The 23,997-nt window shown below is 39.9% G+C and overlaps 1 protein-coding gene across 10 annotated transcripts in view; it reads right to left on the reverse strand.

Annotated features, from left to right (window-relative positions):
* Positions 1-23,997, reverse strand: part of KALRN (kalirin RhoGEF kinase) — a 532,117-nt gene that overhangs the window by 278,889 nt on the left and 229,231 nt on the right. For all 10 annotated transcript variants that reach the window (XM_075430793.1, XM_075430796.1, XM_075430795.1 and 7 more), the window contains exons 6-7: positions 14,690-14,812; positions 4,392-4,583 (exon numbers count right to left, since the gene is read on the reverse strand). In XM_075430793.1, coding sequence (XP_075286908.1) covers positions 4,392-4,583; positions 14,690-14,812 — 315 coding nt within the window. The remainder of the gene's footprint in view (positions 1-4,391; positions 4,584-14,689; positions 14,813-23,997) is intronic.

A 23,997-nucleotide genomic window follows, 5' to 3' on the forward strand; every position in this document is an offset into this window, starting at 1 on the left:
CTTAAATTTCTACTTAGTCCATAGACTAGAATAGCTCCTACCGGGAACATAAAAGCTGCTTAAATAGGATTTGAAATGACAGGATCCAGTAGTTCATGTTTTTCAAGACTTCAGGAAAGATTAAGAAAAATTTCTCCTAAAAAATTAAAAAGTCCCTAAAGCACTTCTCTGCCTCTGATCCAGTACAAAAGAAACTTTAAATTAATGACCTATGCTTACTCTTGGGTCACAACTTATGCACCTAAGTTGCAAATTCTGCATTAGATCAGGTAACAATATATTGTCAGACCACTTCTTACTAGCTTTCCTCAGAGACTGCTATGCTGTATCACGTGGTTGCTCCAAAACACACCTCAGACATTTTGTCGTCCATATTTCTCCACATTTTTTGCACAGTCTTTGCTTACTACTTGCTAGGCCTCTGAGTGGCAGCTGCAGGATAACTGCCTAGGGTGGTTCTCCTAGGCTGTGCAGAAATTGAAACCAAACTCTAGTGTACGTTCGTGCTCCAGACTGGCTGTGGGGAAAGATGGGAAGAAGGCCATGAAACTGTTTTCCTCCATGACTTATAATATCTCTTGATGCCTGAATTTTTTGTATGAGGCTAATTGTATATTACTGGTTGTGGTTTCTGGAATTTCCATATCTAATGCATAAGTTGTCTTGGTCTTATCCCTGCATCTTATAGACATCAACTGGCTTTTTCTTTCTTCACTTTTATCAAATTCTTCCTCCCTTTTTAATTTTCCTCTCTTTTTGATTTCCTTTCCTCAAATCGGGGAGTTCAGGATCTGCTTCGAGAGATTCAAGCAGAAACGAGAACAGTAGTCTTTGTGGTTGGGGAGTAAGGTAATGTGAAACAAATGGTCAGGGGTCAGGTCTTTGGAGAATCAGCATAAATGTATAGCTCATGCATCTACCACCTACTACCTTAAATAGTAATTCTACTTGTGCTTCTGAGTGTAGACTGACCCAGAATTAATTGGTTGAGATCTCTTGGCTGATTAAAAAAGCTAATTTGTTCATTCTGACAGTATCTGTACAGTGAGCATCTTATGAATGCTTTAGCACACTTGCAGAGATTAGATCCAAGGAAGGGAGGACTCCTGGTATGTCTGCTTCCACTGCCTGGCAGTTAGTGGGCTGGAATCGTGTCTGGTGTAAATCAGCACAGTTCTCTTGAAATCACGGTGAACGAAGGCATGTTCTCTTACATTCTCGTTTAACTTTGAATAGCTTCAGATATACCTAAAGATACAGGAGCAGATTCTCTTTTGCACTAGAATATCTCCATGCTAGCATGAGAAAAGGAGGGTAAAAAACCCCTAGAAAACAGGAAAAAAAGCCCCAAGACATTGGCAGCAGGTGGAATTAAGGGACATTAGGGAAATACCTCCACTGAATACCCTGAGTTGCAGCTTAATTTGGACATAGTGGTTGTCTGGAATTTGGTTTACTGGCTTTTGATAAAACTCATGCTGAAGGAAGCCTAGCTGGAGGCAAAGTTGTGAAGATTTGTCTTTTCTTTCTTTCTTTTCTTCCCTTTTTTCCTCCTCTTCTTTTCTTTGCGCTTTTCTTGATGATGGTTTAGTATGTACAAACTGTGTTTAAAAAATGCAGGGAAGACACACACATGCACACACACACAAAAGGAGAGAAAGAAAGAAACAAAGCAAAAAAAAAAAAAAAAAAAAAGCTTTGATCCAGGAACTCATTCAGCTGAGTTCCATTCAACATGCCACATGTATCTGCAAGAAGAGCCAGGAAAGCAATGTGATTCTGAAGCATGTGAAGACAGATGTGAAGTTCAATTCCCAGCAGGGTTGACTCAGCCTTTCATCCTTCCAAGCCAGACAAATTGTATTCTGTGCAGTTTTCTGTGTGGGGTCTTCAGGAAAAGACCTTGAAAAACAAGTTACTTCCTGCTTAGCTTGCATATTACAGAGATTTCAGAGCTTTTCATAAATCTCTGTCCCAAGCCAACAACTTCCTTGCAGGCTGGGGTGTGCCAAAGGCTGAAAGATTAGTCCTAACAGACTTGCTTCCTGTTGGCATCACAGAGAACTTCAATCAATAGGAAGGAAGGAACAAAGAGACTGTAGCAGCTTATTGCACTGGAGAAGGAAAGGCAATCTGCAGATCAGATCGGTATGAGGGAAGCAGGGATACGCTGTGGGAGAAATGGCTGGATCTGCAACAAGTCTACCTTTACTGACAGAACAAAGGCAGCAAAATAAGATTTGATTTAGGACAGAGGAGACAGTGGGTTTATCTATACCTTTGCTTCAGAGATTTAAGCCTTATTTGTTGTAAATTAATGAAGTCCTGACTTCAGTAAAAAAATACCCTGGGTGAAGCCAAATAGTAGTATGTTATATTTGGAATGAATGTTTGACAGACAGCAGACTGAGTTATAGACCAAATCCCAAACACCTCACTTTTTATACTATACAGAGGTCAAACGACTAAATTATTAGCATTCAAGTCATTGGTTTATCCAATGACTTGATTTAGTAACCTGATTACGGTTACTAAAGCAAGGCCAAAATTTTAGTCCTGGCTGATGGACACACTGACTCCCACATTTTTTTTTGAAGCAGTCTGAGTTTACAGGCTTCACATCAGCACTTATCTTCCACTGAATTGTCTCTTATTGCAAGTGAGGAGCAACTGCTGTTCACAATTAGCAAATTCTCCTATCTGTTTAGTAATGAGGGACTGGCTTCGGTCAGGCAGCACAAACTTTACCTCCTTATGAAGAGGTGCCAAGGCAGGATTGGGTTTTTCCAACCCATCCAAACAATTGTAAAGGAAACAGACCCAAAGCTGAAAGTGACATTTGTGTAGCTTTTTTTGAAGTTAAGGCTGAGACGAAATACCCACTGACAGTGTTCAAAAGGTAGAAAGACAAAAAAAAATATTTCACCTGTAGCTTGACAGACAGTTCAATACATCTTTCTGTTTCATTGCCTTTCACATTATAGAAAACCTCAGCAACTCTTGCAAAGACTGACACTTCAGAAAAATATGGGATCACTCATACAAAAAAAAAAGGTAAAACCCCCAAAACCTACACACCAAAAAAACCCCCAAACAAACAAGAATGAACTAATTCATTAACAGGCATTAAACATTCTCATTGTGACTATAGACTGGATGGAAATTCTTTTTTTATTTTTCTTCATATGATGACTGACAATTATTGACATGAAGACTACACCTAAACACTACAGGGACCATTGTACTTGATGAAAGCACTTGTACTGGGCATCTTCTTGGTATATCAGTCCATCAGAGCCACTGAGTGTGCTTACATGACTAAGTGCCCAGTAGGGTGAGTAATTGCTCTACGCTATGGCCTTTTTTCCATAGGAAACACAAAAAAAAAGAAAACTCCATTATAATTCTATGGTCAGAAACAAACAATAAAGAAAATCTTTACTGTTTGAGCTAAACTTTTCCATACAGATATTTCTGCTTATGAGGCAGTTTCTGGTTTATCAGTTCTAATTTCTTCTTCATACACTTGAAGTATGGGTCATTTTATAAACATCAAGCACACCCACTTAGTAGCTTTGATATTAACTACTTCAAAAAAACAAGCACACAACAACACTGAAGAGAGCTCCAAAGCAGTGTTTGTCACTGGAAAATGAATATAGTCAAGATATGATCAAAGGTGAACCATTACTGTTAGGTGGACCTGGTTTAAGTGTAAATTACCCAGAAGGTTTATTCACTGACATATTTTAAATCTTTTGAAGCTCTGAAGAACAATTTTGGTAGCTGTTAAAGGCACAAACCAGAGTTCAGGGACATGGAAAATTTTCTTGGATGTTCCTTGCTGTCTCTGAACTCTCTACTTTGTGAGGTCTAACAAAGTTTGGAGCTAGACAGAACGCTGAAAGACTATGTTGTGGAATGAATTCCATAAGCTTCATTAACAATAAGGTGCTTTGGCTCCTCGAAATTGTTGGCTGGTATGGTTCTATGTCATATGTGTGAATATTCCTGCCCACATAGCACATACCATATATACACATGAGTGCAGATACATACTGTTTTCCTGACCATAATGATCCTGAACTTATCCACAGCACTGATGAAGTATTAGGAAATAGAAATCAGGCAGCACGTTGCTGCACCAGTGTACTGCAGTTCTGACCAGATTCTTTCTCATCACTAAGGTGTAAACACACTTACTTACCCACTCAGGGAACATGTGCCAGTTTTTTTGGGGAAATGTTACCATTTGTTTTTGAGACACTGATCCACTAGGAACAAGGCTCTTAACCTCACTGCATACAAGCCAGACGCCACCAGGCAGTACCGCAGCATTGTCATTATCAAAGCAGCAGTGGATCATTTTGCCAGTCACAAAAGAAGCTCACCTGTTCAGCTTTCTGGTGAAAGACAGCAGACATGGCTAAGATGGTGCTGCGCTCATCCAGAGCTGCAGCAAAACTCTTCCACTCTTGATCCAGCTGGCTAGATATTTGTTTAATTTGCTGGGAAGCGTAATGGCCTGCCTCAGAAAGCCTTGATGCAACAGACATGATCCGATTGATGTTGACATAGGCATTCTGAAAATTAAAAAGCACACATAAATAAAGAGAAGGAAGAACCGCAACCACCCTCTGCCTTCATTACACATTCCAAACACTATCAGTTGGAGTAAAGCCAAGCAGTTCAGCGAGAGCAATCAACCACCCATTTAAATATGCATGAATAGCAGGCATACTACCTTCCACTCTAAGAACACATCCCTCAGAAATCTTCTTGCACATCTATGCCATTATCTAACACTGTTATCTCCCCCTCTCCCCTTCAATTTATTTATGTAAAACTAAATTGCCATACTTTAGCTATTTACTCACCTGTTAAGGTCAACTCGTTACTTCTATCTTAATCTTGGTATTTCTGTGGTATTACTTCATATTTCTGGATATAAATCCATATATTCATAATTGAAATGTTTGCTTTCTGTCCTTTGAGAACTCTCTGACAATCATTTATAGACATGCAGTGTCAACAAATGGAAAAATCTTACAGAATTTAAAAGAGCTCATAAGGATCTCCTATAGAAATATAAGAGTTTCCATAGAAATGTCTATTAAATTACAGAATCACAGAATCACAGAATAGTAGGTGTTGGAAGGGACCTCTGTGGGTCATCTAGTCCAACCCCCCTGCCGAAGCAGGGTCACCTACAGTAGGCTGCACAGGATCTTGTCCAGGCGGGTCTTGAATATCTCCAGAGAAGGAGACTCCACAACCTCCCTGGGCAGCCTGTTCCAGTGCTCCGTCACCCTCAGAGGGAAGAAGTTCCTCCTCATGTTCAGACGGAACTTCCTGTGCCTCAGTTTGTGCCCATTGCCCCTTGAATTATACTGTTCAGTTAAAATGTTGTCTTTTCTGTGGGTTATTTTAAGCTGTTCTCCAGCAGAGATATCATTTAACTACATTCTGAATTTAGAAATATTCACAAAGCCTACTAAAAGGGTAATATTTTCGATACCCCCTTCTGCATAGGGATGTAAACCTGAAAATAAATAACCATAATGACAATGTCTTACAAAGATGCACCATCAAAAGACAAATGACAGCTGTTTTGCAGATTTCTGGAACGTCATTTGATGTAAACACTTCTCCTTTCTCTTTCCTCCTCATCAGAGGAAAGGAACATCCCAGAATTTAAGATGCTTTGCTAATGTTGACTCACTGCTTTCTTGTCTCACTCAACTATTTCAAAAGGGCTTTAGGAATTTCAGAGAGTGGAATCTGTAAGACCCTTATGCACAAGGACAGACACAGCCCTGATGATTTTAACAGTATTACTCATTGGCAAATAATAAATCAGAGGTGGAAGTGTTTGTTGGAGCAGGATCTCATCATAGTGAGTGGGAGCACAACGTGGAAAGCTATCTGCCAATCCAAACATGAAACACAACAGAGCACTGCCAAGGCAGGCACAGGTCCAAACTAAGTTGTGAAGCAGGGCAAAGTTTTTCTGCAAAGTGTGTGGGATAATTACGAATAAACTCATCATACCTGTAGGTGCAAAAGGAAAGAAAGATAGGGCTACAGCCCTTACAGGCACTCTGCTCTCCCTGGTAGAACCATGACTGTGACAGCTGTCACATAAATAACACAGATCTAAAGCAATACGCAGCCTCCAGTTTTGTTTTTTTCTCCTTTTCACATATCCTTTTCTTAAATATTGGATTCAGCTCAGAATTGTCAGATTAATTTTAAATAAATAAATAAAATTTTTTTTTTCAGTACAAGTAGAGAAACTGATCAAAATTGATCTGGAGTTTAAAGTATCCTAAAAAAGATATTAAGATTTGGAATTTTGACCACCCGCTGCAGTCAAACACATCTTTGTGTCCTTCTAGGGTAGAAATTGGAATTTAGACTAAATATTTAAGGCTTTCTGCTAGAGCCAAGATAATTTTCCGACATTTCAGGTCAGCTCTTCTGGTGGAAAACGCTGTAGCATCACTACAGTTGCTAAAACTTGGATGAGTTGTGCCAGATGAAGACATGGAACTTTTCTGTGCTTGAAGGAAAAGGAAAGCTGCTGAAGAAGTTTTGATTTAATGTAAAAAAATAGTTCCTTTCATCTTGCTTGTATTTTTTTTTTCCCTGCAAGATTATCTCAGCCATTGCAATGCAATAAGCATGGAGGAAAACAACTGTGAATCCCTGGGTTCCCAATAGCTACAGTATATAGATGTACTAAGTAGTAGAAGGCTAAAGGTAAGATTAGTTGAAATACAGCAGACGTTCCTAGAGTCTGTTTTTTAAGTTAGGGAGATTTATATATTGTTATGTCTGTTATATTTTTATACAGAGATGAAGATTTGTATAGATGAAATTTCACTTTCCTAGATCAGAATTTTTCATGGAAGAGTACCAACCCACCCAGTAACCAACCCACTAGCTCCATAGCTTTTCCAGCAGAAACCAAGGAGCAGTTTGGGAGTCACCTGCTCACACCTCCTTTCTTAGTGCACCAAATGGAACTGGCTCAGGAAACGGAGACTCCTGAGCTGCCCCTGTTGCTTTCTAAGCAATAAATGGATTCAAGTGCAATATTACGTGATGTGCTCTTCCGTATATCTCCAACAGGTAGTGCAGTGGAGATACCTGCTACTTCTGGATGCATGCACCCTTTACCTCTCTTTGTCTGTCCCCCCTCAGTGAAGAACAGACACTGAAGTGGGACTTGGACACATAAGACTTGTCCAAGGTCTCTCACAGCAAAATAAGACAGAGCAAAGACTTGGATAATGATCTGGAGCTTGGGACAGCATATCCTACCAGAAGTAACACATTTTACAACCGCAGGACCTTTACCCAGTGTCACTGTTACTGGGAAAGATGAGATGTCTGGGAAAAACTGAGAAAGATGGGATCCCCGTTGTAGATTCAAGTAAAATGCAATGTGGCTTCAAGGCACTCCAGAATTTAGCTTCAGGAGAAACATTTAATTGACTGCACACCACAAAATGCAAGACATTTCTTGTCCACCTTGAAGCAGAATAAAATTGTAAGCCACTTTTTTTTCATCTTTATCTGCCAATGTGTAATGTTCTGAGTAAAATGGAACAAAAATCTATGCTGCCAAAATTCAACAGTTGACATTTCACAAAGTTAAACCTTCCTTTCCCTCTGGTTTGTTCACCTCTAAAAATTGAATGAACTGAGATTTTTCTATGCCACTATTGTGTAAATCTTTTTATCGTAATAGGAAATATATTAAATACAGCAACTAATGTCTGCGACTTTATTTTTCCTTTTGGCTGGAAAATCTACTACTAGCAGGTTCACATAGACTCTTACTTTAAATATAACCTAAAGCCTCATCTTCTTGTCTAAACTAAGTCCTTCAAAGAGGACTGCAAGGGATTGCTGATTTATGACTACATAGAACTACAATAGGTCAAAGAATGAGAAGACGACATATTAATGTCTAGGAGTAAGGGTAACAGCACTTCAGCTGACATTCTGTCATCATGACACTAGGATACACCAAGTTTTGGTCAATATATATCCTTTATGGTTTAAAAAACTTTATTTTATATGTATTTGTAGACATTCCAAAAGCACTCCCCATGTTAGCGTTAATTTTTCATTTACTTTATTTCAACTTTGAGACTTCAGTCTGAAAAGGCAATTTTTGCCTTCTCAAAATCATTTGACTGTCAAACGAAAGAAAAATTTTCCTACATGTACATCACCATCATTATATGCAAGAGTTCCTTTTACACTTTAGGAAAGCCTTGTGCAATGACTTGCAAGTGCACATATCCATCTCTGTCCACCAATTCTTAGTCCATTCTGCCATCTAAACAAGTCTTTGATTCTGGTCATCAATGTCGATAACACAGCTGTTCCTTACGGTGTAAGCAGTCACTGCTAAGGTTCTTAGCACTTGGTAGGCTAACAGCCCACAGCCTCAGCAATAAACACTAACAGTAGCACAGTTTCAATAGTGGAATGATCTCCCACAGGGAAATGCACTAATTCAGCCCTGATCATCTAGCAGGCATGCTGGGAGACCTTCCCTCTTAATTAAACCCTCCAACTCTAGCTGGAACAATACTTTCTTCTGATACATTTATAAAAAGAATACCTTACACTCACAAAAGAAAAATGAGCAGTGAGAAGCATTAAATCTGCAAGGAACTTGGCTGTATTCATCTCATTTCCTAAAGAACTAGTTGAGATATTGTGATGGCAAGCAGCGATGGTGGGCTGCAAGAGCAGGGTTTTACAGATTAATTGAAGGTGAAATTTGATTGTTGGAGAGTTCTTCTTTAAAATATAATAAAAAAATAAGCAGCTTGTACTGTGTTACTGTGCATTTAGAAACTATCTGTGAAATGAACCTGACACATAAATCCAGAGCTGAATGTTTCCATGAAAAAAATAAACCCATGAGATATCTTTAAGACCTTTAAGTTTCTATAACAAGGCCAATTATATGTAGCCTGTTGCAGAATAATATTGGATGGCATTTAAGCTCAGCCTACATAAGAAAAAGACCGTTCATTTAAGACAAATGTTGGGAATTTTCAACAGACATCATTAGCCTTTGCATGATAATTGTAACGTGTTTGAAATACGTCACAGCTTTCTTGGACAACACGCATCTCCATCTAGTGTCAGACAGCTGGCCCCCTGACCGCAGGATAGGCAGCAACGCCAGCACTGAGCACTGCCATTTTTATGCATGTCCCACGGAAAACGATAACTCACTCTTTAAGGAGGTTAATGGATCCAGGCATAAAATGTCCTGGCAAAGGAAATATAAATAACTTTAGCTGGAACAAATGGCACATATATCATGTATCCAAGTGCAGAACTACAACCGACATGCTTTGTGTCATATTGAAACACAGGTTTTTTCTCTAGTGAATTTACTAGATTATTGAGGTTACTCACAAAATGTTGGAATTAAATGTTCATCTTCGCGATAAGTATTATTGCTTCAGTATAAACATTATACAGTTATGATAAAGACTAACATAATTTATTTTGAAACTGAAGTGAAACAAGCAGTACCTTGAATCACAGGAAAAAAGTATCTATGTCTTCATTTGAAAGAAAAATACCACACTATAGTTTATTATCTCAATACACAACTTCTCCACATCCCACATTGTTCATTTAAAAGGCAGAATTATTGTAAAAAACAGAGTAACAAATCGTTTTTCCAAGAAGGAGATTTGGTCACAGCATACCTACAGAGATCCACAGGAAAAGTACACAACAAAAGGCATGACCCAATAAACATTTGGAGACTGTATTTTCTAGAGGAACTGAAGAGAATATGTTAACTATTATTAGTTATGCCAGGCTTACAGGACACTAGGCTTAGCGTAAAGACAAAAATAAAATTAAAAAAAAAAGTCAAAACAAAACACCTTAGAGATCTAATATCTGACCCAGCACCCACTGAAGTTTCTAGGGGTTTTCCCTGCAAAACATAGAGCCATCCTTAGCTACACTGGCCTTCTCCATGTCCTGTCTCAATACTCATTTTAATGTACTGACAAAACAAAACCCCCAAAGCCATAAACATCTTCAAGCCCCACAATCGATAAGAATGCTTCAACTTTTCATTATTTTGTTACTTAGATTCATAATCACTATTCTCAATCCAGCACCTGCTCTTGGATTGCATAAATAGAAGATCTAGCTAAATTACAAAGCAGATTTCTAGCAAAATCACAATTATAAAGCAAATTCATGGAGAAAAAATTTATAGTGTGATCTAGTTCACCCTCAAGACTCAGAAACCAAAAGATGTATATAAAAAAAATGCATCACTATTTAACTGGGTTTGAAAAGTCCTTCTTGAACCAATCTCCATGTCCTGAACCCAAAACATGACAGCTAAATATTTGAATTTTGTAATTAGCATGAGTGAGCTTGAAGACTCACCAGATATGAATCTGATATAAATGATATGAATGTTTCAATTTATTAAAACTCACCAGAATCTTACATTTTTAAACTTGGGTGGGTCACAAAACTCTACTGGGGATTGCAAACAGATCTTTGAGTAATAAACTCCCTGTTCTCTGGTAAAGAAACAGAAAACGATTCCTGTGATTTTCTTTTTGTGGCCAAGGGTATTACATGAAGAGACTAAGGAATACTGGATTATAAACACAAATGAATACACACCTAATAGTAAATTCACCAGAGCTATAATTTTCTCCCTAACACCTTTGCATTATGTTACTTAATCCTAACTCTCAACTTCACAAATATTTATCAGTGTGTAACAATGCAAGAAAATTCTTGATGTGCAAAAGTAACTTATGTATCTAAACACTGTAGGAGCAGAGCCTTTGGCATCAGACTGCAAGGCAAAGACCATTTCTTCCTTTGAAAGTGTATAGCACCTTAAACAGTGGCCGAAACCTCCTACTCTTCCTGCAGTATAATTATTATCAAATAATGCTCACTAGCCGTTTTCCAACAGTCTGCAACAGAAATCAAATGGTAGCATGAACAACTGAACTAAGATGTTGCCATAAAAATAAGACAGTCAAATGAAGGCAGTGGTGCAGTAGCAAACGCGTGATCACATATTTCTGACATCACTGACTATCATTATCTTAGAGAAAACTATATTGGATAAAAAAACCCAAAACCCACATAATCAGACTGTGCATCAGAAAACCTTGCAAAACACACAGGCCTTGTACATCTTGCCTCAAGAAGCTACAGTTAGCTGTGGTGGTTCTGTCCCTCTAGTTTCTCAGTTATCAGCAAGACTCTCCTTCACTAAAGTGTTGTTACACATGAAACAGACCTGATCCATGTTTCTAGCCCCACTTCAACAACCAAAGTATGACTCAGATTGCTGTGTAGGCTTGGGGTATGTAATGTCCTACCGCTACGTTCAGAGTCATCTCCCAGCTTCCCCTGGTTTTTCTTCATTCAAATAAGACGATTTGTCCTGAGTCCGTTGCTGACCACCACTGGCTTTTGCCTTGAACAAATGCAGCGGCTTAATCCTTACTATAGCGTGTCTTCACACAGGCTTGCATACAGTTCTTGTGTGTGCCAAGAGACAAAACTACCATCTACCACAGGAGCTGGGCTGTGGCCAGGAAAGGGTCATTTCAGTTTCAATCATCTCCTCTTGCTCTTCCTGCATGCTTTACTACAAACGGAGTCACTAGTATGCAGCCCAACACCCTTATGCAGCAAGCTGATATCCCCTGCATGCTAACACCCTCATAGTCACAATACTGAATTCTGGGGACACCGGGAGTCACTCCATGTTTTTCTAGCAATGAAACTGCTCCATCTAAAAAAAAGAGCATCCTTACTGACAGTAGCACTCTACTGACATAAGAACAACAGCTCCAGGTTAGTTAAAGTAGCCTTCAGCTTAAGGTTCTTACCCTTTTCCCACTATTTTCCAAATGTCCTTTCAGCCTGATACATCCCCTGTTTGCTATCTAGCCTCTGCAAGACAGCAGTCCTGTTTAATTCCACAAGCCAACCTCACCAGACTGCAAAACGCACCTCATTTGCCAGCCTGTGCAACCCTGGCATTGAAATGCCCTCTAAAAAGGCCATTGTGCAGACACATTACCCAAATACAGGCATTTTGGCAATATGGAAAGTCTTGAGAAACCTATTTGCTCATGAGGAATTTCAAGCACTGAGTAAAACTGATATTTTTGATAAATACCATGGAGACCACATTTAGATTAAAAAAAAAAGAAAAAAAAAGTGCAGTCCTGAGTTGCATCTGCATCCTAAAATATTTCTACAGTCTTTTTTATCCTGACTTTGCCATACTGTCAATAACGATACCACTACTCTGTAGGTAACCTCCATTCGACAACTGAAAACTGTTGTTTCAAAATGTTCCTACTGACAGACCATATCACAAGAATTTTTTGAAATAGAAATCTAAGTTGAATGAACTGTGCCTCTTTGCTGTATAAATTGATGTTTATCCAAAACCAAAAGGAAGACATCACTCCATTGTCAGAGGGCATTCTAGGTCTAAAATTCAACTAAAACTAAAAGAAAAGTAGTAAATGGAAAATGACATACAGGTGTACAGCTCTCTGAGTTATATTCCTATAAGGAGGGTCATCTGAGAAAGTATATGTTGTTTGGTATATTTGTTATATTGTGGGGTTCCTCCACAGAGTCACATATTTCAGTTCAATTAATTAGAGCAGAACCGAGTGCGGTCTCTCACTATACTTATAGGTTGAAAGCTGCAAGTGCTGACACAGAGTGCCACCAAGGTGCCTTCCACACAGATCATCTATGCTAAAGAGATGGAGAAGATAATCTGCTCTGTAGATCGATTCATGCCAACTGTATGGGCTTCCATATGACTATACGTCTTTGTGGGTTGTACTGGGGACAGCACGAAATGGGAAGTGCATCTTCTGTTGCATTTACCCTCAGCCAAGAAGGTCTCTCTCCTGGGCAGCTCTGTTAGACAGGAGTTTGGCAGCACAGAGATGGTGAGATGGCACAGCTGTGAGTCACAGCGCAGTCGCTGAGAGGACCCTGTCTCCAGAAGCTCCCCCAAGATCTTTGCAAATGTCTCACTTCCTTGCATTCCTCATTCACAATAGTTCACTTGGGGACAGATGGAAGAATGGAGGAAAATATTTTTTCTTCCATTAGGTGGCACCCTCCCTGTCACTCTTTAGTTTTCTATTAACAACAATTGTCTCTTCCCAAGTTTAGCTCCTAGTTATTTTAAGCAAATAATAACAGATAGTACCACAGAAAGGATAAAGGGAGGTCCTCCAGCTTGGCTTTTCTAATGGTGTTTTCTGAAGAATTGTGACCAGCTTTGAACTTTCATAAGCCAAATGGCTTTTAATGCACTAACCGCCAGGACAACATTCATTTGTTAGGATTCTGTGAGCAGCAGTATTATATGGAGGCTGTGCTACCCTGTATGTTGCTAGATAACATTGTGATGGCAAGCTTAAAAATCAGGTGCCTAGAGCCTGTTTTTCAGCGCTCCTTTCAATTATAATCACAATAAATACATTAATAGACATTATAAACATTTCTCATCTTCCACTGCCATGCAATGCCCTAGTGAGGCACAGTGCTTTAGTGAGGGGTAGCTAGGTAGATGGAAATGATGAGTGGAATTTAGGTCAGAGAAGTTAATTACCTGATCTGGAGTTTGGCCAGAATACCGCGGTTGACACCTGTAATGTTTTCAAAGTGGTGTGTGGTCTTTAACGACCTCAGGTAGACAGGACCTCTTAACGTTGCAGACAGGTGCTCTCAAGAACCTTGCCTTTTGGCATCATAGTAGAGTGTGGATCTCCAGTGACTCACACCACCCACCTAAACGTCAACCACCACCTTTGAGGTCTCAGCCCCAGTGCAACTGTAGTCTGACCGTGCACAGCATGAAGAGGTACACCTGCAGGAGCTGGTTTACTCAGGGCAAGATGTTGTGTAGTTGACAGAGCATTCAGAGGGGACTCATGTCTGCATTTGACAGTTGCGGCAGGGGCTGTGCACGCATTTTTCTAACCCAGTGCAACAATCAAAACAGCAGTACATTCTGTCCTCATTTCTGTGCTGAGAGCAGAGCAGTTTCCAGGACAAATACTATATGTCTGGAAAGAATACGAAAGTGAGCAAAGCACTTGTAAATGTATAATGATGCTTTTTTAATTTTTTTTTTTTTATACCCCCCCCCCCCCATGGCAAATTGAATTGTGTTCAAAAAGACTGACCTATTAACTACTGAAAAAGCCAAAATCCTACTGTGGCCACAACTGACAGCTTGATTAGTCTCTCTTTTTCAAGGTTTTGAAAAGTACCTTAGCAGGGTGTGGGGGAACAAGCATAATCTATTAAGGTGCCACCTGCAGCTCTTGTTAATACCCAGTCAAAGAAATGTCAAAAAACTTAAAAATATATTGTATTTCCTCCCCAAAATGTAAACAAACTCTACAGGACAGTGCTGCTCTTAAGGAAATAATCATACATCAGTGCCTGGGTAAAGAGGGCTGCTGCCACAGCCCAGCCTGACCTTCCTTACTTCACCTCTCACAGGTCCACAGTGCTCCCCGAACAGGACGCGACCTCCTGTGCTGGCCCTTTCCTCCCTCACGCGCACAGACCCGCACTTCACAGCGTGCTCTCAACTCACCATGGAATTCATGGCAAAGTGATTGTGCTGCGTCTGCAGGTCTAGGGCATGTTGGTAGCTCACGCCGATCTCCGTGTGACTCTGCAGGAATAGTTCTTTGTTGTGGCTGATCCAGTCAAACATCTAGAAGTATTCACACAGGAGAGAGGAAAATAAAAAAAGTGTTAGACAGGGATGAAAAAAATAAGTGACAGTGCAAAATATAAAAATCCAGAATTCTGAGACAGATGTATATGCAACACAGATAAAAAAGACTCGTCTATGTTCCTCATCAAAATAAGTTTTTGTCGAGCAATGAGATCATTTAAGTTATCACCATATTTCATCATTAACTGAATGATAGGTCAGGAAACATAATTCATAAAGCATGTTCCTCAGTAAGCTGATCCCATAGTCTTTTCCTATAAGTAATGGGAATTTTATTTATAGAAAGATGGCAGCAGAGGCACCTAAAATCAGGGATTGCTTCACTGACTGAAGATCTAGCAGTTCATAAAGTACCCTTAATCCAGAAATGGACCAAAAATTCCATAAATATTATTCACGGGATTTTCTCGCCCCCTTTTTTTGTCTATACATAAAGTTTCCAAATATTACATCCAAATTAACAGTTGACTTCCTACAGTTATATATCCTAGATCTTTCCAATTCCAAAGCCAGGACCCAGTTTATCTTCCACTTATTATTTTTGGGATGAAGGGAGAAAAAGAAAAAAAAAGTATTTTATTAATACATAAAAAGAGTATACATTTCAACTTCTCCCACTTCCAAATGTATTTCCAAGCAAAATGGATAGTTCAGTACTTCAGACACAGAGAGAAATATATTGAATAAAGCTAATGAAACTCATTCTTTATTTGGTAGCACATTAACGTGACACTTCAGTCCGCAGCATTCATTCGTTATAAACCATCACTAGTCAGCTAGGAGATAGTTTGTTTATATTTTGGCTTGTTCTGTGTTGTGTTAGAGATTAAATGCATTCAAAGTGAGCACCTTTCATTCTTCACTACTGTCTAGAGCTCTGCAGGCACTACAATCTCACATTTCTTCTTTTCTGTGAACATTTTTACTACAGAATCCCTTCAAACCATGCTCCCTTACCTGCATCCCAACAAGCTGGGGAACTGTCCATTAATAAGGGCTCTTCCATGATAAAAAAACCCAACTTATTAATTCCTTACAAGGAGAGGAAAACTAATTGTAGAGGCAGTGGAGGTCACGTGAATACAGTCCCTGGTGTCAAAGAAAGTGATTTAGAGTGAAAAGGCAAGTGATGCAGCTTCTAAGCAACCACCTTGCAGTCAAAGGATCAGTCCTGATCTTTGTTATAACATTTATGTGTCCTCCAGTCAAGACCTGTTTTTGTTCTTTAGCACTGAATAACAATTTTTTGACCTGTGACAGCTCTGAGCCCACTGCTCAGGCACTGTATGTTGCCGTAGTCGCTGAGGGTTGGTTATCTGTTCCCCGTGCAGATCCCAAGAGTAGAGAAAAGGCCCTGTATGCATCACCTGAGATTCCTGCAATAAACTGAGCATTTTGTTCTAAGCACTCAATTCAGAATGGGAGTGCACTGCTTTATGCAGGGGATTTGCAGAAATAATATTGAATATCCCTTTCTCATTTGTAGCCATGGAGCTGATCAAAATCAGGCCTATCACCATTTTTTCAGAAAGTATAAATAACAATATTTTGGCGAGGCTGAGGTTGAGGTTTCAAACTTTATTGCCAATTAAACAGAATGATATAACCTACTATAACCTGAAGAGACACCTTAAGCTTTCTCATTGCATTCCTTTTTCTCCCTGTATGAAGATATAATAAGGAACATAAGCACAAAATAATTTGCCAAATTTGTGGGCTTAAAGGAAAAAAAAAGTCATAAAGCCAATAAATAAAAAAAAATTCCATAACAGCGAAGCTCATGTCCCAACAACAAGCTTTTACATCTCTGCTGAGAAAGCAACACAGATCTCTTGTAAGTAGATACACGTCTGATGTGAGTATTTTTTAATGTTTTAAACAATCTAAAGACATTCAGGCAGAAGAAAACTGGAAGCAATCCACTAAAAATAAACAGTAAATCTAATATTTTATGCTCAGCAAAGCCAAATCAGGATCATTTTAAGACAAGTAATTTAGACCAGTAATCTATTATTCTGTGGATAGGGAGCATTTCCTCCATCTAATCTACACACATACTATTGGATGAGAATCTAGGTTAAGTTAAACCATGCTTCTGCCTTTTAAAATACAATAATAAAATATCAAGGAAAAAAAAAGAAATTTAAAAGATGATTAATCTTTTTGCCTTGTTTAATCAACTGACATACACAATAGCAGTTGAAAGGATGACCTTCATAGATTTTGAGCAACAGACCTCATTGATGAGATCTGTACCACATTCCAAAACAGTATATTTTCTAAGATCAAATTATACAATGGACTGTTAAAGACTACACTAAGGCCAGTGGGTGCTAGGACCTTCAAACACTGGGATGCTCATTTAGCAAAAGCCACCTGGTTAGCTAACATCAGGGGATCCATCAATTGAGCTGGCCCTGCTAAATTACAGCTTCCACCTGCTGCAGAAAAGGATAAAGTCCCCATAGTGCACGTGAATATGTCAGGGCAGACAGTATGGGTTAGTCCTACCTCAGGCAAAGGCAAACCCATCCACAGGATTACTTTCACTCAGGGACCTGGGTGCACTTGGTGGGTGACGCAGAAGGATGGGGAAGTCCGAAGTGTACCTCAAGGGGATTTAATTTTGGGTGAGAATAGCCAATGAATTAAATTGTATGATGTTAACTGCTATATAATCCTGTCACTGTATGTCATCACTGCTGTAGTTATTATATGCTATATGAATGGTATTACAGTACAAATCACCCAGACTAAGGAAGAATGAACTTTGATGAAACCAAGCAAAGTGCGGAGGTGGTGGAACCAGAACTCACTTGAGCACGCAACAGTCCAACACTCCACACCATCCTCCTGCTGCACCCAATGCCACCCGCCTGTCGCACTGCACCGAAGCCCAGTCATGCTCTGCTGACTGAGAGGACTACGCACCACCTCTTCTTGCCCTGAAAGACTGTTATGACAGATGGAGCCCAAAGTCATGAACTAAAAAATCTAAATGGACATTTTTAGAGGGATGGCCCATAGACTAAGGGAATGATATCTGTGTGTGTATATCAAAAGACAGGAAAATTGGTGGTGATTAGTTGGAATGTATTGGAAAGTATAGAACCTGGCATGAGGTAGATTGTACAGAATAAGGAGTGGATACTGTCCTAGTTTCAGCTGGCGTAGAGTTAATTTTCTTCCTAGTAGTTGGTGTAGTGCTGTGTTTGGGACTTAGTATGAAAATAATGTTGATAACACACTGACATTTTTAGTTGTTGCTAAGTAATGCTTATACTAAGTCAAGGACATTTTAGCTTCCCATTCTCTGCCAAACTGAGGAGGTGCACAAGAAGCTGGGAGGGAGCATAGCCAGGTAGGCAACCCAAACTGGCCAAAAGGATATTCCATACCATATGCTGTCATGGTCAGTATATAAACTGGAGGAGTTGACTGGGGGGAAGAATCACTGCTCAGAGTCTGGCTGGGCATCGGTCTGTAGGTGGTGAGCAATTGCACTGTGCATCACTAATTTTGTAAATTCTATAATCATTACTATTTCTTCTTTTGCTGTCCTATTAAACTGTCTTTATTTCAACCCATGAGTTTTACTTTTTTCCCCCAATTCTCCTCCTTATCCCTCTGGGAGAGATGAGTGTTCAGCTGCGTGGTGCTTAGTTGCCGACTGGGGTTAAACCACAACACATGGACAATAGCAGATTTTGGAAGAGACTCAATTTCAATTTAGGCTTTAAATCTTTCTGTTACATTCTTCATAATAAATTACTTCGGTTTCAGCTGGCCTATGCCTGCAGCAAATTATCCCCCATCAATATGGACTGCGTGTCTCTCCAGCTCTCTCAAGTCTCACTTAGAAGCCCAGACAATGGAGAGTTTTGAGTTTCATGTGGTTTGGAGCAAGCAGAAAATAAAGCAAGATGCCTAGGAATGAACGCAGAGAAAAAAGATGCAGATTGACTACAGTCTAAAGTAGGGTTAATAATACAGTTTTCTCTGTAAAAACGCTCATTGCTTTTGGCTCTTAATGAATAAGAAGAAGTATTTACAATCAGTCTTGCTATACACAGCAACCAGGGCTTTGCAAGACTGCAGACATGTCTACCTTATGCAATGCATTACTACATCTGAGATACCCAAACATATTCCAGATGAATCGGTGCCTGTGCATGGCACAGTCCAGTGCTGTGTGGAAGTACTAACTTGACCCTCTGAAACAGCACAGCCTGGGCACAGTACCTCTTGGATTTGTCTACATTGCTGTTGTTTCCAGGGCTGGTTCATTCCAAGACTTCTCAAGCATTTCTGCTTAATGCTTACTTCACTGTAGACATTTTCCCAAGTACCCAGAAGATAGTATTGAGTTTTCTTTATTGCACAGGTCTGGCATCATGGAAAACATTGTACTTTCACTCTCCTAATCAAGGATGCATGGAAATGATAAGTATCACACGGTCCCACAGATCACAACATTTGCTTGACAATCATAGGGTTTAAATAAATAAAAATATACAGAAAAATGGGGTCTTATTTGCTTTTGAGATTTAATGGATTGTGTTTTCAAATTTTCTCTTTGACCACAAAGTCTACAAATGGACTTCAACAACTTTCTCATAATAATATAACTGGAAGTTGAGGCTCTGAAAACACCAGATGTTGGGTGACTCGTGGTGATGCTGTGAGAGTTTGCGATGTGTGGCCAAGAGGTTTCAATATGAAAGTCGGTCAACATTGTCTGGCCTGGCCCATATTACTAGCAATATTTCCTGAAAGCTTTCAAGTTAAACTTGTTTTCCACATGAGAAACATTGATGCTTCTTGTATTCCTGAAGTGAGTGTGCTGCCTAGGTTGCTTAATTAAAGCACACCATTAAGGATGTGAGCATGGCAATGTCCCAACTATTGCTATTTTACTCAACCCTGCAACGACTGCCCCAGTTTCAAGGGGCTAACTTGGGCTCCTGGAAAAATGTTCAACATCCTTTGGTAAGTTAGTTTCCCTGTCAAAGGAATGAATTTTTTATACAGTAAATAGCAGAGTCTGGAGAACGTGCCCTGTGAGATAAACTTAAACCAAATACAGTGCCTCGGCTAACTGAGATATTCTGTGTCATAATAACATTGCTAGACAGAAATGTATCAATGGCTGTCATCCCACCCACGAAAAAAACTGCCCTAACAAACCTAGCCTAATGATTATCATAAAATTAATGGATTTTTAATTATTCCTCTGTCTTACTTCTTAGCTGGAGTCGTGCTGAGTGCCAGTGAGTTAATTCTTCTCTTAAGTTTGCTAATCATTCCTGCACTCATGAATTCACATGAAACTGGAGTTCAGAATAATGAAGATTGGTCATTATATCACTTAAAACACACAAACCAACTGTCCTCAATGTCTTTCAGACTGGGGCGTCTCCACTGTGCTGCAGATAATCTGGAGACTGACTGAGTAGTTAAGAGTTCTCCAGTGGCTCAGTAGCTGGGGGGAGGGGTTAAGCATACTTACAACAGAAGATAAACTTCCAATGTGATTATCTCTTGTAGTCCATGTTGCTAAGAATACACAAAGGAAAGTGAATGCATATGCTTAAGTACGTTCAGTGCTACACTTCATTAAGAAAATTAGTCTCTTATGAGAGAGTCGGAAGAACTAAGAATGATCCAAAGGGTCTCCGCCCAGTGCTTTGCTAAAGCATCTACTCTAACTGTCATTAATGATCATACACACACAAGTAAATTTTACATATGTGGTCTTGAGGCCACTTCACTTGAGAGTTAGGGTATCAGATCGTATCTCCAACATCAGTTGTGCTGGCAACGACGAGTTCTTAACCTCATGTTTTGTCATCATAGTTGATGAGTTACTAAAAAATCCAGGTTAAGCATTAGATGAAAGAGCAAGTCTCAAGATGGTCATGAATAAGTCCTACGGAGGGAGAATGTGACTCCTTACTTTCCCTGGATTTGTAACATCTGGCAGGCTACTGAGCACAGGGAGAGAACAGCTGTTTGAGAATGGAGAAGAAACACACGGATACACAACAGCATGTATGCAGACTGTGTGCAGTCCAGCCCTACCTCAGATAAAATGAGATTTATAACATCATTTCAAATAACCACCTCTGCTCTCTGGATTTTGTCAGAGCTTGCCAAGGAGCACTAGCACTGGATTCTGAAACAGTGCTCTGAAACAGAGCACCACAGGATGATGTTCCCACTACATGGCTGGCAGCACACTCTATGCCAAGTGGTATTGATGCAAGGATTACAGCCTTCATGGGTTTGGCAGCCAGTGAACTGAATGTATTTATTAATGAAATTGTTTATACATGCTAAAAATAATAAATCCCAAATCCGTCTAACACTATACTAGGACTGGAATTAATTATGAAACTTCTTGTAGCAGATCATCTTCTCTGTAAGTTGAGAGCTGTAAATATCAAACTCATATGGGTAAGTAAGGGCAAAATGATAACCATTATAACCACACCATCTTGAAGAACAATATAGGATATGTATCAAGAACACAGTCCCAAAGGGACATCCAGGTCAAGTCCAATCACTGCTTTTGGCAGCTAACCACAGTATAAAATTTCCTTTCCTGAAGGGATGCAGCTCCACCTGAAAACTAGTTAAGTGCTACAGCTCAGCTCCTCCTAAAAGCAGCAGTTGCAGAAACTTTTTGCTCCTGTTATTGAACTCTTCATATACTCTCCGACCCAAATCAGACCCATGGCCAGTTTATACACATTTGGTCTTAGGTCAACACTTTAGGTTAAAAAAGTTCTCCTCCCAGGTGTTTAACATTTTCCAGTGTGCTCATTGTCTCTCCTGCTGTTAGTTTTACTAGAGCCCAGCTCTTCATAAGATACAGAGTCTCTCTCTGCACTTATTCTAGTTCACAGTTATCTTTCTGTCCAAGCTAAGGCCCTAATAGGACTTTGTGGAATGTTTATTTTTTGCTGGAAATACCCCTGCTGACATCATCTAGGGTCACCTGTGCAGTGCTTCTGGCATCAACTTTAGACAAGAAGATACAAAAATGGAAGAGCAACAACTACTGAATCAACATCAGTACCTTCTGTATTACCTCACTATCTTTTCTCTTGGTAGTCTCCTGTGTAAAAATTGACAAAGACCAGCGGTGTTTACTGGATTTGCTCTGACAAGCACCACTCCGGTTATGTTGCAAATAAGCTGACCAAATTCAAGAGCACTTAGAAAAAAAATGAGGCAGAGTTTTGTCATAAGCTTCAGTCAGTCTCACATGTAATGCACCAGGCACAGATGAATTCTCCAACTATGCCTCCATATGGTGCTAGCAAAGAGAAAAAAAAGTTATTCTAAAGGAGTGTCTTGTCTGTGATTGACTAATTATATGCCAGATGAAATCACTACTAGATCAGCACTTTTCAATCTTTCCAATTTGTGGACCCCAAAAATTTTTCAAGGGAAGTGCTATTGCAAATTAAAGGCTATGGACAACAAGTCTGTTTTATCAAATACCTTTACCAACTGCTATGGACCTTCATATCCATGATCCACTGGTTGAAAAATGCTGGAGATAAGCACATATCGGTTATTAAAGAGAGGTTCATATAAAAGTCCACGTGCATTCTGGATTTTCAAAACTATCCAGCCAGTGTTAAACTGACTGATCTACAACAGCAAGTGAAAAGCTGCACTCTGAGAGCATCTACAGCTAAATAAGTTCATTTTCATATGTTTCCACAATATAAGCAAAAAAACAACACACGGAGAACAGCCACTGCCAGAGTCATTCTCTTGAGGTTTACTAAGTTTCCAAATACAAGGTCTATTCCTATCTCATTTTGTGAGGTTGAAGTATTCACAACAATTCAGTTAAAGATAAATCAAGGCATATTCCTTAAATCTCTTGCAGTAGGATTTAGCCAGTGTTTGAACTAAAAAAAATACCACACAACAGATTTGTGGTACATACGCAGTCTGTACTGATATGTGAATGCCTGATCCTGGAAAGATTTGTATGTGAGCTGCCTTTATAAAAGGCAATCAATCAAGAAAGTCTTCTAGTGCCTCCAGACAAGAATCATAACTACAGTTTAATTGGAACCAGCCATGCCTAGGTCACCTATACATCTGGTAAAGGCCAACACCTCCTCAAAAGAGCACATCAGAAGAGCCAACAGCCTGAAGAACCAGGATATTTACTGGGAATACAGAAAAATGTGTCTGCTCAAGCTTCTGAGCTAAATTCAGCAGAACAGAGGGCTGATGCTGGCTGTCCAGGCTAGCAGCTCCCTAGGGGACTCTGAGGAGCCAGGAACAAAAACCCATCAGGCAGGGTAGGGGCCTCATTAGTCACAGCCCATCCCACAGCCCCTGAGTGCTGACAGCAGCCAGATTTAAACAAGAGATCATCAGGCAAGTTGTGGTGACAAGTCCAAGCTTACACTAAGAAGTCAATCAGCAGTTGAGGATCAGGTCCCATGAGGGTAAGCAGGCTCAGATACAGCCCCAGGATTACAGCACAGGCCCGCAGGGACAAGACAGCTCCCACGTCATGCCACAAAATCAGCTGAGGGATCAGTGCCCAGCTCAGCAGGGCCCACAGCCGGGCAGGGCAGGGCTGTGGCAAAGCTGGAGTCTGATATCCCACAGCCGAGCTGCAACCAGGCTCCTGGCCCACGGACAACGGTTGGGGAGGCCCCAGGTGAGGCTGGTCAGGGCCAGTAACACCCAGAAGTGCCCACAGGGACCTGACACTGGGCTGGCTACAAAAAGGGTCACTAGGAAAATGACTGTCCTTGGACAGAAGTGTAGAGGCCCCAGAATGAATTTTGGACTTAAAGAGAACTTTGATAGCACATTTAATTTTCTTTCATGAATCAACAAATTTGATGAAAACTGCTTCAACAGAAAAAAAGCCCGATCTGCTGTAATTCCTATCGCCACTCTATAAATACAGCCTTAATTAAATCATAGTACTTGTAGGTTTAAAATAGAACTCAGTGTACATCTAAATGCTTCACTAAGCCAAGGCCTAAATACAACGTTGTGTTTGTTTTTGTATTATCTGTTGTTTACAGAGGGTGATGGGCAAGCCAACACTTCTGCCAGGTCTTTCCCTTTCACATGTGTTCGGCATGGTCCACAGCCAGGGTAAATTGGTGTTG

The sequence above is a fragment of the Opisthocomus hoazin genome, chromosome 9 (genome assembly GCF_030867145.1).
Source record: "Opisthocomus hoazin isolate bOpiHoa1 chromosome 9, bOpiHoa1.hap1, whole genome shotgun sequence".
NCBI classification, from domain to species: Eukaryota; Metazoa; Chordata; class Aves; order Opisthocomiformes; family Opisthocomidae; genus Opisthocomus; species Opisthocomus hoazin.